At 54.2% G+C, this 15306-nt stretch overlaps 1 protein-coding gene across 8 annotated transcripts; it reads right to left on the minus strand.

The window, feature by feature from the left end:
• Positions 1 to 499: 499 nt before the first annotated feature.
• Aire (autoimmune regulator) lies at positions 500 to 11912 on the minus strand. Of its 8 annotated transcripts, none has more exons than XM_087898331.1 (14): positions 11778 to 11912; positions 11286 to 11460; positions 10912 to 11067; positions 10462 to 10536; positions 9870 to 9983; positions 8508 to 8644; positions 8230 to 8310; positions 6851 to 6963; positions 5833 to 5932; positions 5004 to 5186; positions 3725 to 3846; positions 3531 to 3633; positions 2015 to 2083; positions 500 to 833 (listed from the first exon to the last, which is right to left on the minus strand). In XM_087898331.1, exons 1-14 carry the CDS (start codon positions 11910 to 11912, stop codon positions 753 to 755), a joined length of 1644 nt encoding a protein of 547 aa, XP_087754457.1. In that variant the 3' UTR covers positions 500 to 752. The 8 variants fall into 8 exon arrangements, with proteins under 8 accessions (XP_087754457.1, XP_087754458.1, XP_087754455.1 ...); XM_087898332.1 differs by having other exon boundaries at positions 6851 to 6966; XM_087898329.1 differs by having other exon boundaries at positions 8496 to 8644.
• Positions 11913 to 15306: the final 3394 nt, after the last annotated feature.

The following is a 15306-nucleotide window of genomic DNA, read 5'->3' on the forward strand; positions in this document are numbered from 1 at the left end:
ACCATTGCCCAGCACATCCCTGTGCCCTCTGATCCCTGCAGTTCCCGGCTCCACAGTCACTGTCTAAGGTAACAGTGTTTGCAGGATCTGTGTCTACTAGGAAATCCCACTGGAACCTGCCTGGGAAAACCTCAACACCAGAAGACACAGAGCAGAGAGTGAATAAAAAATGAGTTAGTGAAGTGACACTGGGGGCGACTAAGGTCTCAAGGATGAGAAGCCAGACACATGGCAAGGACAGGAAATGCCAAAAGGCAAGGGCCTGGGGTGGCACTGAGTGGTGGGAGAAGGGGCTGGCATAGAGGGACTGATGGGGGTGATGGCACACGTAGGGCCTTGGGGGCCATGACAAAGCCTCGGGCTTTGCTCCAAGGGTGCAGAGTGCTGTTCACCCTCCTTGGGCATTTCTCATCTGTAACAGTCAACTCCTTCCACCCTGGCACGGTGCCAATCCCCAGGAGTATGGGTACCCCAAAACAAACACCCAATACAGAGCACCTCAAAGCCCATAGAAGTGTTTAATTTCAGGACACAGGACAGTCTTGTCTCCCCACAAGGACCAGGACCATCTGCAAGCTGAGTGGTAACAATTGGAACCCGCCAGCTCTTGGTCCTAACCAATCCAGCCTCCAGGCTGACGGAGCATGTCCTCTCAGAACAGAGTGGCTGCAGGCATAAGGCCACTCTGCCTCATCCGATGACGTGCCGTGGGGGCCGGTGCTATGCTGTCCACCCTCCTGGGCCACCTGGGGTCAGGAGGAAAAGGGCGGTGTCTCGGCCAGCGGGCGTGACATACTCTGGATGGCCCACTGCAGGATGCCGTCGAAGGAATGCTGGAAGACAGTGGCATAGCAGTCCAGACGGCTGTACCTCCTCGGAGCTGGTGCCCACGCTGCCGTACCAATGGGATTGTGGCCATCCTGACGTGAGGGTGTCACCCACCCTGACCCTCTAATTCAAGGTGGGGGACTGAGACCTCAGGTCCCACAGGACACGCCAGTAAAGGGAGGACTCTTCATCTGGTGTTTTCTAGAGCAATATGTAATCCCTGGGCTTAGCCATCAGGCTGTCCCTTGTGGCTTTCTTTGTTAGGTCTTTCCTCTCTGCTCAGGAGTCGGGCATTCTATCAGGACTAGGAAGTCATGGTGGGGAGGTCCTCATTTTTCAAATGTCCAACCATGCTGGGTCACCCATCTCTCTCTTGTGCTTCCACAGATCTGCCTGTGCATGGCCCACTGTATAGGACATACCCCTGCCTCACGGCCAGCTGAGCCTCCCAAAGTGTCAGTGGATATTGAGGAGGGCAAGTGGACCCCCCTGGGATGTGGGAATGACCAAGGGAGCTTGTACCCTTAAAGTAGAGGGAGTCCTGAAAAGTTCTGGCTTCTCAGTAATACTACTTCCCCCTCTCCTTTCAGTTTTCCTACTGTTTCTAAATGTGTGCATGTACAGGTGCCTAAGGAGGCCAGAGGCACCAGATCCCTGGATTATAAACAGCTATAAGCCATCTGACATGGCTGCTGGGAACCAGACTCGGTCCTCTACAAGAGCAACACAGACTCTTAACAAAGGAGCCATTTCTCTAGCCCTCAGGTCGTTGAGACAGGATTTCATCATGTAGCCCAGATAAGCATCCACTTCACAATCCTCCCACATCTGCCTCCCAAGTGCTGGGAATCAAAGAAAGACCTGGGCCACCACACCTGGCCTGATCTGTCTATCTTATGGCGCACAAACCCGAGCTGGGAGGGGTAAGAGAGAGGTCCCTGAAAGATCACAGCAGCTCTCCCTCAAGAGTCAAGGGCTTAAGCCCTCCTGGTTCTGAGGGCCTGAGGACAACAGGACTCTCAGGTGCAGGGCTCTTGGAAGGAGGAGGGAGGCTACAGGTAGGAGGAAGACAGCTTATCTCCCACAGGGCTCTGCACCCTGGGGCTCCTGCAGGGAAGCAGGGAAGCCCTGTTCTGGGAAGAGCAGCTGTGGGGTGGGGCTCAGCCCAGGCCAGGTGACACATTACCTCATTCAGGAGGGACTCCAGATCGTCCCTTTGCAGAACAGGCTCATGACCAGCAGAGTCGTCACCCACCTAGAACCAAAGAGTTAACAGTCAACCTAGCAGCAGCCGGGGGTCCGGAAACAGGACTCCAGCTTGCAGAAGCAGCAGTCTGTACCCTACCACAGAGCAAATTGACACTGAGATCCTCAGGCTGGAGGTGCAGACAGGGTGGGGGCAATCGACCTGTCCTATATACCACCTGTGGTCTTCAGGGAAAAAGAGAGGGACTGTTTCTTTTCAGCCAAGGTCCGCCAAGAGAGACTCAGTGGCCAAGACCCAGCCAGTGTCTCCCTTTGCCTGTGCCCAACTCTCACTGGTCACATGAGCTCTACTTATACCTGTGCCCCTGGCCATGGAGACACAGCTCCTATCAGGCCCTCACAGCAAAGGCAGTGGAGTGGCCCAACTGCCCAATCCTCTTCCTGGTTCTAGAAGTGACTTTCACTCATCCATCTTCTCTGCTTGTGTCTAGACTCTAGAGCAGTGGTTCTCGACCTTCTTAACGCTGTGACCCTTTAATACAGTTCCTCATGGTGTGGTGATCCCCAGAGATAAAATTACTTTTATTGCTACTTCATAACTATAACTTTGCTACTTTTATGAATCATAAGAGTTTGGTATTTCCAATGATCTTGGACCTCCACTTGCTTGTTTGTTTATTTACTTATTTAGCTTTGTTGAGTTTTGTTTAGAAAGAGTTTCACAGCTGGGTGGTGGTTGCACATGCATTTAATCCCAGCACTGGATTAAATTAAAAAACTCTGGGGCTGGAGAGATGGCTCAGTGGTTAGGAGCGCTGACTGCTTTTCCAGAGGTCCCGAGTTCAATTCCCAGCAACCATGTGGTGGCTCACAACCACCTATGATGAGATCTGGTACCCTCTTCTGGCCTACAGTCAGGATACTGCATAAATAAATAAATCTTTAAAAAAAAAACAAAACAACTCTGGAGGCAGAGGCAGGCGGACCTCTGTGAGTTCAAGGCCAGCCTGGTTTACAAGAGCTAGTTAGTTCCAGGATAAGCACCAAAGCTTCACAGAGAAACTCTGTCTTGAACAAACCGAAAAAAAAAAAAAAGGTTTCACTGTGTAGTCCTGGCTGACCTGGAATTCACTATGTATGCCAGGGGCTGGACTCGAACTCCTGAGTGCTTGGGGTTAAAGTACTGCCCCACCACACCCAGTCTTTCCCTTTTAAATGGATTCAACTTATCAAAATATTGTCTGTAGAAACATGTTTTATAAAAGTAATGGGGTTTGGCAGGGTGATGGTGATGCACGCCTTTAATTCCAGCACTCAGGAGGCAGAGACTGGTCTATATAGTGAGTTCCAAGACAGCCAGAGATCTGCAGTGATACCCTGCTTCGAAAAGACAAAAGCAAAACAAATAACAAAAAAGCAATGGGACACGAGGTTAGTGGGTTTGGCTTTGAATTATCCATGCCATAGGATCCCACCGCAACTGGCCACACACTGACCTTGGCAAGTCCGGGCTGGGCTGGGCGTGCAGAAGTGGGCACTGCCTCTCCTGGCATGGGAGTCGTTGGGTCTGTAGAGCAGGACTTGCAGCGGGGGTTCGTCCTAGAGGAGTGGGGAAAGTTTGTTTGGGCCCGAGAATCTTCGGGGTGAGCGGGGATGTTGGCTACTATCCTGCCCACGCCACCTTACTCACCCCGGTCGGGCTGCCGCCATCGGGAAGTGGCAGCGCCAGTGGAAGGCGGCTGCACAGTGTGCGCACCGCAGCGTGTCTGCGCCGTCCCCACAGACACCGCACCGTGCACCTGGTGCGGGACCCTGTGGAGAACGCGGTAGAGCAATGTTGACTGCAACTCAAGGTCTGTACCATGCTCACTAAAAGCCCCACCGACCTGGGTCAACCCGGAAACCTCCTGTGAATGGGACTGTAAGTTCTTACGCCTTGGTGTTCTGAGAAGGCAGGGGTGACCCTAGCAGAAAGCGACTTCCAGGGTCATCCAACCAGCCCTGCTCCCACCAACTGTCCATCCAACTCCAGAGGAGCTTGTTGTAGGGAATGTGACTGCTGGAAGTGGGCAGGGCTTGGGGGATTCTGAGACTGACAAGGGGGTTCAGCCTTTGACCGGCTGCCTCACCAAGTGTGTTGGGGACTGAGGACCACCAGACCCTGAATTTCCTGTAAACAACTTGTTATCCTCTGCCCTGAGCATGAGACCCTGATGGCAGGGGAGTGGGTTCTGGTGGCTGAAAGATCCTGAGAGCTGGGGTGTGGCCAGAGCACTATATAAGCTGCCCCTGAACACAATAAAGGGGGCATCCTTGTTTCAAGGATGACCCACGTTTCTGTATGTCTCTGCGTGTTTGTGTGTTTAAATCTCCAGGCCCTTGCCAGAGACTGATGAACTGTCTCATAGTACAGGCTCCATAACACAGGCCTAGTACCGCAGTACACGCAGTAGAACGGGTGCTACATAAGTATATATGCCGGGGTGGGGGTGGGGATGTATTGTCCAGATAACCAAGCTAGGCTTTTCTTTCCTTCCTTCCTTCCTTCTTCCTTCCTGCCTGCCTGCCTTCCCTACTAGTTAATTCACTATTTATTTGTGGGTGTGCACGTGGAGATCAGAGTGTACCTCTCCTTCCACCATGTGAGTCCTGGGGATCCAACTCAGATCCTCAGGCTTGGCAGCAAGTCATTTAACCTACTGTGCCTTCTAGAAGGCCCAGCTGGATTTCTGGAACATCAGAGTTGAGTGGAAGGACTGAGAGCTATGCAGGTGTCCCTCTAGGTGATCTCCTCACGGCCCCTGTGGCTCCTGGTGTTACCCCCTTCCCTTTGTCAAACACCTTTCTCCTGGCAGAGTCCTCCCCTGACCCCGGAATGCCCTAATTCCTACCCCCTAGGGATCCGCCAGCCCTGTAGGTCCAGAGCTCCCAGAAGACAGCACCCAAGCTCCAGGGGCCCCCTCATTCACCTGCTGCCCCTCGGTCCCAGCACTCAGCAGAGGACGTAGTGCTGAAGGCTCCAGCAGAGGCAGGGGGGCTGCAGAAGGTGGGGCCAGCAGGTTCACGTATGTGATAGCAGCATCTGAGCTGGCCGGGTGCTCCCTGGACAGGCCTCTGGTCCCCTCTGAAGCTGGCCTCAGTCCCAGGAGGATCTGAAATTCAAGGGTCAGTGCTCAGGGGCCACAGGGCAGGGCTCAGCACCACCTGGGAGTCAGAACCGGGCTGTTGGGCTGTTGTGGTGGGTTTGAGGTTGGAAAGGCTTGGGGTGGGCTAGAGATCTGGCTTAGGGGTTAAGAAAAGGACCTGGGTTCAATTCCCAGCACCCACATTGCAGCTCACAATTGTCTGTATACCCTCACACAGACATACATGCATGCATAACCCCTACGCAAATAAAATAAATTAAAAAAAGAAAAAGAAGGGCTGGGTGCATAGTTCCATAGCTCTCAGCAAACGCTTCCATCCTTGCCATGGTGTCACCTGGGTGACAATGGCCTCAGGGCCTGGCAGAGCAAACTGGGTTTCTAACAGGATGTGAGGTATAACATGACAGAATGCTACCCAGGCTTTTGGAGAATTTTAGGAGTGGTGAAGGTGGTACCCTGTGTCAGGCCCACAGAGCAGGAGGAATGGGGCCATTGTGATGACAAGCTCCCGAGGGCCCTCAACCCAGCAGGGGATTCACCAGAAAGGTTGCTCAGGCTGGAATAGAGCAGGGCACAGCAGCCGGGGCAAGCAGCACCCACAGGAAAAGCCAGGAGGTAGAATTGTAGAGGGGGTGACCCATCATAGGCATACCGGGGTCTCTGCAGGTGGCTCCGGGGGCCTGGACTCCTCAGGCTGGGACAGGCTCTTCTGGACTCTGCCCTGGAGGCAGCAGGAGCACCTCCAGAGGCCACTATGCACGGGGCCACCAGTCACAGGCATGCAGGACAAAGCAGAGAACATAGACTCCTTCCTCCCCCCCCCCCCCCCACCAGAACTGCATGACAGGGATAACTCGAGGACCCCCATGTCACCATGCTCATTCACAGATGGGAAGCCAAACCCAGGAATGGTAAGTCGGTTACCACATGGGAACAGTAGGATGTGGGTTATTGACTCCTGGAGGGCGGTCCTGGCCAGAGTCAGTGTCCCTAGACCGTTTCTCTTAATCCTTAAGAATTCCCCATGCTCAGCAACCCTCAGGGCCATGCCTGTAGGCCTCCAGTTGTAGGCTGTCCCTCAGCTACACTGTTTTCATCCTCAGAGCACCCTGTTCCCTTAGGGATAGGGGAGGGGCAGCAAGGACAGGAGGGGAAGGGCTCTGGTAGAAGGGGACCAGAGAGGTAAGGAGAAACAAGGGCAGAGCCAAGCCTAGACCCCCACAGACTACAGCACTCCCCCAGAACAAAGGCCTGTGCAGTCAGTGAGGGGGTGGAGAGTGTGGCTCTGTGGCTTCTGTGTTTCCCCAATTTTACTTGGGAGGTTTAGGGGGGCCTTGGGAAAAGGCCTGTGTCCAAGGGAATTTAGGCTAAGAACATAGGGTAAAAAGTATAATATGGGTACATTTGCCTTGGGGCATTGTGCTATGGTTACCTTTAGGCCTGTTGGCCTGAGTGAGCCATGAGGCAGGGAAGGGAGGAAGGCGGCATGGGAGGAAAATCCTACCATGCCCATAGCTGGTGCCCTGCAGCATGGCTCTTACTGCAGGACCCCGGCTATCCATCTGTGGGGCTGGGGGCTGCTAGGCTTCTTCAAGGTCAGCAGGTAAGGCCAGCAGTGGATCAGGGTGGCCCATGCACAAGCAGCAAGCCTCGATGGGCGCTCTGCTCACCTGGGGATCTCCTGCAGAGGCGGGCACAGGCAAGCCAGGTGGAAAGCCCGGGGACAGCCATCACAGCAGATGAGCTCACCTCCATCGTGACACACGGCACATTCGTCCTCGTTCTTCTGACCAGGCAAGAGGGGCCACATAGACCCAGCAGGGAGCACAATGCTCGCCTCAGGGACCTGCCTTGAAGAGGCTCCTCCCAGATTCCCTCCCTGCTCACTTGCTGGCCCCTGCTTGACCTCTGTGCTGCCCAGTGTCTTTACAGTACTAGTTCTTGAACAGACTTAGGGCGTGTTCCTTTCAGCAAGGCATGCTGGGTACCAGGCAGTCCCGAGGTGGACCTCACCTATCTAATAGGACAGCAGGTGGATGGACCTCTGGGGTTTCCTGTCAGCCCTGGGTACCTCCTGCCACTTCCCCATCCTGCCACCTTATGTTTTTGTCAGGAAAGAAGTGATTGTGAGTCTGGATACCATGTCCCCAAGAAGCTCCCAGATGCCAGACTATGCTGGCCCTGCCCAGTGACCATCATGGTCATGGAAATACTTCCACAGGCCCCCAAAACAACCAAGATACTTTTGTGGAGCAGGGCCAAACTGGACTCTTCAACCTCTGATGTCCAGAACCAGCATAGTGCCTGGCTCTAAGGTGATGGAACCTATGCTTGATGATGGCGGGCACAGCCAGCCAGCGATGCTGCGGGGAGGGGGAAAGTGAGGCCGATGCCCCCAGGGAGCCCTCCTGCTCTAGCTTTAATAGCATTCTCTACCCCAACCCCAGCTAAGATGCTTTGTGTTGTCTAGAGTGAATGTATGGCTGGGTGATGGCACGCCTTTAATCCCAGCACTTGGGAGGCAGATCTTTGTGAGTTCGAGGCCAACCTGGTCTATAAGAGCTAGTTCCAGGACAGGCTCCAAAGCTACAGAGAAATCCTGTCTCGAAAAACAAAAAAAAAAAACAAAAACAAAAAAATGTAGAGTGAATGTATGATTTTTTTCTTTTATATAAATATATCTAGTTTTTGTTTTTTGTTTGTTTGCTTCATTTGTTGACCAGGCTGGCCTCAGACTCAGAGGCCCACCTGTCTCTGCCTCCTGAGCACTGGGATTACAGGTGTGCCCCACCACCGCCCGGCTGAAGGTGTGATTTGACCTCACTTGCTCTGACTAGTTTGCAGTTTCCAAGTGTGTATCCTTAGGAAGAACACTTCCAATAAGGAGCAGAGAGGGAGAGAAGGGGAGGAGAGAGGAGGGAAGGAGGAGCCCCTCGTGGGTAGGAACTCAAGCCTCTGTGTTTCAGGCAGCCAAATACCCAGGATAAGGGACAGAAGATCTAGTTGAACACTGGTGGGGAAGTCAGGCTCCCCTGTTCTTGGGGCTTACCTGGTGAACCTGGGGCTCACTGGGAAGGGCCGGAAGGGCAGGAACCCCACACTGCTGGCCTATTCTCTGCTCATCTCTACCCTATGAGAAACACAGGGTCATAGTGAGGTAGCCAGGGCAAGGGAAGATCCATGTGGTCACCAGGACTAGATGTCTCTTGGGAAGCAACTCCCAACCCCCAGGAAGAACTCTTGGCTATTTTATGGGGGAGGGGAGGCTATCCAAGGTCTAGGTCCCCAAAGATGGACATGTTGGATAATGCTTACAGGGATAGTGGCCTGGGTTCCCTTGGCTCGGACTACCGGCTTTAGGCTGCCACCACCACGGGTCTTGTTCTTTGCATTGCCACTGGGGTCTTCAAACTTGCTTGGAGTGTAAAACTCGCCCCCAACTTGGATGCACTTCTTGGAGCCTCCTGGGAAGAGTGGCAAATGGCCCAAGCTCACACTAGGGGTCTGGCAGAACCTGAAGCCTGCCACTCCTCCCCACCTCCTAACCACAGCCAAGTCTGAGGCCTGGGTTCTGGGTCTAGCGAGGGATTTGCTGCTGGAATTCACTAAGATAAATAGTGTACACTCACAAGCTCAGAATGGGGCCACATTTGAAACAGCAGCTTTGGAGATATGGTTGGTTAAGATGATGTCATACTAGACCCTAAATCCAATGTTCTAACAAGGAAAGATGAAAGCAGAGAGACACACAGTCAGACTGGAGAGGCATAGCCACAGCTCAGAAGCGAGTATCACAACAGCATAGGAGCTAAAGACAGGGAAGGGACTCTCCAAAGCCCCCAGTGGGATGGGTCCCTGGCCACTTACACCTTGACTTTGGAATCTGTTGTTATAAGCCTGGGAATTTTTGTTATAGTAGCCCCAGGATAGTCCGACAAGATTCTTGGGGCTGGTCTGATGGAGATAGTCCAAGGCCGGCATCAGCTCCTAGGTCATCCTGACTGTCCATAGCATCCAAGTCCAGTGTCCAGGACAGAGCAGATGCTATGGAGCAGTAACTGCAATGGTAACTGCAATGGTGAGTGACTCTGCCCCCAGCTCTGTCCTGTCCAGATGACGTGTGGCCATATAAGGTGACCTGCTAGCCTGCACAGTAGGTAAGCAATTGTGGAAAGAGTCTGGTTAAATACTAAGAGGTCTGGAATACATGTCTGAGGCAAGGACGTGACGGGCTGTCCTCAGTGCGCAATGCGAGCGCTTGAGAGAATTGGAGCATGTGGAGGAACTGTCTGAGGATGTCAACTATGACTCAAAAGCACCCACCGGTGAGGAGGTGGGCATTCTGTGCCTGAATGTGCCTGACCGAAGGCCTCCCCGTGTAGGGGACTTCAGCAACACATCGCGGCCTGCACTCCAAAGCCAGCAGAACTTCATGGCGGCACACTGGCTGCCTTGTCCTCACCCTTGCCGGCTGCTGTTGCTCTACAGCTGCCTCCTGAGGACCTGGGTTTCCCTGGCAGCCTGCTCCCTGTTGTGGGAGTTCATTTGACCAATAGTTTTGGAGTACCAGCCTTAGCCTGTGACCGCTGTCTCTCCCCTTTTAAGAGATCATAACTACAGACAAGAAGCCACGTCCTAAGGCCGGTATCCCAAAGCTATTGGTGGAATGGCTGCTCCCCATGCATTTACCTGCCTCAAACACCTGCTGGATGAGGATTCCTTCCACGGCCCCTCGGGTTCCTGGGACATCCCCAGAGGACACAGTCACAGCTCTCTGGACGGAAGCCGACATGGCCTGAATTCCTGGGGAAGGTACAACATACGTGGATGCACGCGTGCATGCATAAGCAGGTCCTAGGGGGCCGCAGTGTTTGCAGAGTTGAGCGCAATGATAGATTAGTATCTCACGATGTGGAACCTGTATTGTGCCAGGGCACAGAGCGGCTAGGCCAACTTGGGGGGTGAGGACCAGGAAACATCATCTATGGGATCCCTGAGATCTGTGTGGGGTTGATGGTAGGTAACAAGGTTGGGCCCAGCTGTGGAACAGGAATAGCTTTGTCATGGCTGTTTCCGGACTGGCTGGAAGGTTGGGAACACTAAAATGGGTAGAGATTTGGGGGGAGACACCAAGGACAATGTGTGTGGGTTGACCCAAGGAGTGGTGTGCACCCAAGAAGTCCCCGCCTTTCTCTGGCTTGGCCAGCCAGCTGAGGTCAATATGGGATCAGACCTTGGCCAACCTCCACACTCAGCCCCTTGCTCTCTTGGCCTTACTCACCATTCCCCAGCGGGAGGCGCTGTGACTCCAAATTGCCCTCTGGCTTCTTAGGGGGCTTGGTCTTTGGGTGGGAGCCTGTGAAGGGGAGGTGGAGATAGCCTGGAGGTATCCTCTTTTTCTGGGCTGGGGTGATAGTGGTGGGTCCAGGATCTCAAGTGAGGTGGGGGAGAGCACCTGAGAGGGTCAGATAAAGGGTTCCCTAACTCCCTTAAGCCGTAGAGGCTGTTTCCTTTTTCAGCGGAAACGAAATCAAAACCACCTGCCTGCCTCACCACCCAGGAACTCAGTCTGCAGAACAGGAAGAAGCTGAGAGACTGTGAGCCTCCTCCAGTGCTCAGAGGTGACTGCGGCTCTAGCAGGCTGGGCCTAGGTAGCATCAATGGGACAGAAGCTCCTGAGAGTCATTTGGAGAGGGCCCTGCAACCCTGGCTAGCTCCTCTCCCTGAGTACCTGGGCTGGAGGAGCTCTTTGGGGTCAGAGTTGCCGGTGGGGTAGCTCGAGGTTCCTCTAGCGCCTTTCTCTTGGTGGGGGGTCTGGGTGGTAGTATGGAGACTTTGGGACCAGCAAGGGGCTTCCTCCCCTTCCGGGGCTGATTCAGGTCCACATCTGCAGCAGGAACAAGGGCCCCCATCTTAGAACCTTTTCCTCAGGGCGGGCTCTAGAACAGGACACTCTTGAGGAAGGTGAGTCAGGCCTTTGCCCTTTGCCTCTTAGGATCTGTACCTGTTCTAGCGACTCCCTGAAAACATGTAAAACGTACACCCGTAGTCTCCACGCTACCCCATAGGCTTAGATGGCAGGCACCACCGTCAGCACAGGCCCACCTTTCGGGAAGCCGTCCAGGATGGTGTGCAGGCGGCTGTACCGTTCCAGATTGTAGTCCTTAAAGAGAACCCTCCAGAAGTCCAGGATGGCCCCACTGTCCTGGGTCAGGAGCCAGGACAGCAGGGCATGGAAGGCCTGTGGGCAGCCTTCCTTCTCCTTCAGCCGCAGTGTCTCCTGAAGTGATAGCATCAGGCTACCCATGCATACCCTACCTCCAATCCCTGCCGTCTCTTTTGGAAGGGAGGCCTGCCTATTCCTGCCAATCCCTGGGTTCTGGGGAGTCGGGGTGCACAGGATGTGAGGTTAGGGGTCTCACCTGAAGCTTGTCCTGGACAGGTCTCGTGATGGGGGCTGAGGCCACCCCTTGGCTGGTGTTTGTGGGGGAGGGGGTATAGCATGGATGTTGGCAGAGGTTGAGAAGGATCTAGGTTGTGGGAAAGGGGAATGGGGAGACAGAGAGGCGCGGCGTGGGCGGGGGTGCAGGAGCTCACCTGGAACTTGTCCTCTGGAACCACGTCGTGGTCAGCCAGAGCGTGCAGCAGCGGAAACGCGTTGTCTACCGCCACCGCGATCTCGGTGCGGTGCAGTCTCAGCAGGCGGCGCAGTGTCCCATCCCCGCCCGCCATCGTTTCGAGGCGGACTGCGTGTCAGCGCCCCCTTCTGGCATGTGCGCTCTTGCGTACCTTGGGTGTCCTGGTACAATTTCAGGAGACACCTGTGAAAATATATACCTACTTCCCAGCTGGGGAAAGGCGACGGTTGGCTTGCTTCACCGCTCTGTTATACTTTCAACCAGAAAAGAGCAGTGGCTGCTATTCACCCCTGGAGCCAATCAGGGCCCGGTTTCTGCAGGCTGGGGACAGAGACTGTCCTACCGCTGGGTTCAGGAGTCCCTACAGAACTGGTATTCATTTCCCATGGAATCCAGGGTAGCTGCCTGGGCTAGGGGAAGAGCTCAAGACTCGGGTAGAAGAAACAAGGTTTCCCCTCCAGTCTCCCTACAAAGGGTCCTGTTTATGGGTAAAAAACAGGACGGGCTGGAAAGATGCTCAGTGGACAATTTGTCTACCTGGCAAACTTGAGGACCTGAGTTATCCCATTGCTGGGGAGGCAGAAACAGGAGCCTCGGTAGCGCTCACTGCCCAGATTACTTAGCTGAGTGGATAAGGTCCAGGTTCCACAAGAGAACTTGCCTCAAAAACTTAGGTGGAGAGTAACTGAGGAAAACAGCCTATGCTTGCCTCTAGCCCCATACACACATGAACATGTGCAAGCACATACACACGCACACACACAAATACAGTAAATTAAAAAAGAAGGGGGCTGGAGAGATGGTTTAGCACTTAAGAGCACTTGTTACGCTTACAGAGGACCTGGGTTTGGTTCTCAGTATGCACGTGATGGCTCACACCCTGTTCATAACTCCAGTTCCAGAAGTTCCGACACCCTCTTTTGGTTTCTACTGGCATTGCAAGCCAGACACTCATACACATAGGATAACTGGGGGAGAAAGGTGACACTGGATACAAGGCCATACAGTGTTTCTAGCCACATCCTGGCGGCTTGGATGTGCTGGCCCAGCTGAGAGCAGCCACAGTAAGAAAAGGGCTGGGCAGTGGACCTGGCTGGCAACTCCTAGCCATTCCAGACCTGGGGCTGGAGGAACGGAATGAAAGATTCCAGCAGGACGGAGGAGATACCCATCCTGTGTGCCAGTGGGTGTAAACAACACATGGCATATCTCTGAGCTCAGAGGTGGCCGGCACATTGAACCAGGGGTCTTCCAGGTAGAGCAAAGGACAAGAAGGCAGAGAACCCTTGACAAATGCCCCTGAACCATGCAAGCTCCTGTCTTGTTCCCCCGCAGAGTCCAATCCAAGTAACATTCTCAGGACTCATGGCAGAGACCGGGAGTAGTGTAACCTGAAGGGCGGGAGCTCCCAGAAAATCAGGGAGGTGTCCAGGAGACAGATGGCAAGGAATGTAGAGGTGGATATGAGTGGAAATGGTGGCCCCAGCAAGGTGAGAACCTACAGCTGGAAGAGGCCTGGGATCTGGCAAGCTTTTGGAGCAAAGTGATATGGTCAGATTTGTGCTGGGGTCCCAGCCACTGTGAGTGTTGATAGTTGAAAGGAAACAAGTACTAAGACCAGTTAGCACAGCCAGGGGATGTGGCACAGGCCTGGGCTGGGGCTATGTGGTACACTGGGAGGAGAACGGAGGCTGCTGAGGTGACTGGTTCAGTGAGCAATGTCACCCAGCATCCTCACATGGTGACCACCAGGGAGTTCTGGACAGAAAACCGTGTGCGGCTAGTTCTGGCCCTGGTCTCTGTTGGGTCTTCTTACCTCCTAACTCAGGCCCCTCTGGGAGTTCTGCATGTGCTGAGATTGCTCTCTAACGTGTGTGTGTGGGGGGGTGGTGGTGGTATCAGTGCTGACAGTGGGTGAGACAGTCAGCATGAGACCCAGGTGGGAACAGAGATTCATTGTGAAGGACCAGTCACCTCAAAGCCAGGGTGTGTGTGTATATACCAAGATAGGCAGGGGTGAAGAATGTTGCCGGGTGGTGACGCACGCCTTTAATCCCAGCACTCGGGAGGCAGAGGCAAGTGGATCTCTGTGAATTCGAGGCCAGCCTGGACTACAAGAGCTAGTTCTAGGACAGGCTCCAAAGCTACAGAGAAACCCTGTCTTGAAAAACCAAAGAAAAAAAGAAAAGAAAGAAAATAGGCAGAGGTGGGGAATGTCCTAAAGCAGGGCCCTCTCACTGTGTATCACCAGGCTCCAAGCCACAGCCATAGCGCCTTTGGAAGTGGCTCTGGAGCCGATGACACCAGCACTGTGCCTCCCACAGGTACTGCGAAGGAAGCCTTGGGTGATGCCAAGATAGGCTTGCGCCCCTAAGAGACACTACCTGTCCCTCAGTCCTGAAGGAGGCTGCTGCTCGCTGGCCTCTCCTGCCATCTCCTGTAGGTATGTATTTACTGCAGAAACATCAACCCCCAGTGCCTGTCAGCACAGCACCGAACGTGACTCTGCTGTCCAGAGCAGAGAGCCTCCTCACTGACCTCACTGACATGGTGGAGTGCACACAGGCCCCAGCCCCATGCACCCAGCTCACACCCTGCCAGGGTCTCAAGGAGCACCATCAACCAAGGGCACCAATGGAGCTTCCGAGTCTGCAAACTCCAGAATATGCCCGTTAAGCACCTGCGATGCCAGAGGCAGTGTGCGTACAGAATCAGGTGTTAACCCTTAACGTGGCTCCGCCAGTCCCTTGCTTTGCAGGATTACCATCCTCCTAATGTCATGCCTGCAGCCTGGGGGTTTCTCCCTAGCTAGGGGCGTCTCCCTCTGTGGGGGCTTCTCAGATGGGGATTTCTCTGCCAAACGCAATGGACAAAGAAGAACTAAAAACCACATCATAGACCGAAGCCTGCACTTTACATTTTTATAAAAAGCCTGAAGCTGTCCCAGAACCCCCCACCATCGGCTGAGCACTGACTGCTGCAGCCAGGCGTCCCCCAGCCTCTTGTGGGACATCAACAGAAAGACTCCTGTAGAATTTTGGACTTTCCGTCACATGTGGGGGTTTTCGTGACAGTCCACACCTGCAGGGTGGTCTGGAATTGCTAAACTTAGAAGAGGTGACCAGGGTGAGCTGCATCCACGCGGGGGCCTAGTGCTTGGGTAGGACAATGCCTCAGGTCTTCAGAGGCCCCAGCACGTGGCCTGCATCCATGACCTTCAATGTGCTTACCCCAAAGGGGTTGCCTAGAGCTTGGGGGCCTGCCCAAGACAGCTATTCCCTCCAACAGAGGTGCAGCAAGCAAAGGAGAAGGTGACCTGGGTCAGGGCTGGAAGGGGCTCTGACAGTTACAATCAAACGGATGGAAAGTACCAAAAGGTCCTCAGCAGAGGATGGTTGGAGCCAGGTGCTGGAGACGCAGCTTGGGGTGGAGACCTGCTGGGGGGGGGGCTGCGACAGTAGGCCAGCCAGGTTTGTACGCCCACCATG

This window comes from Myodes glareolus, chromosome 18 (genome assembly GCF_982192425.1).
Source record: "Myodes glareolus chromosome 18, mMyoGla1.1, whole genome shotgun sequence".
Taxonomy (NCBI): domain Eukaryota; kingdom Metazoa; phylum Chordata; class Mammalia; order Rodentia; family Cricetidae; genus Myodes; species Myodes glareolus.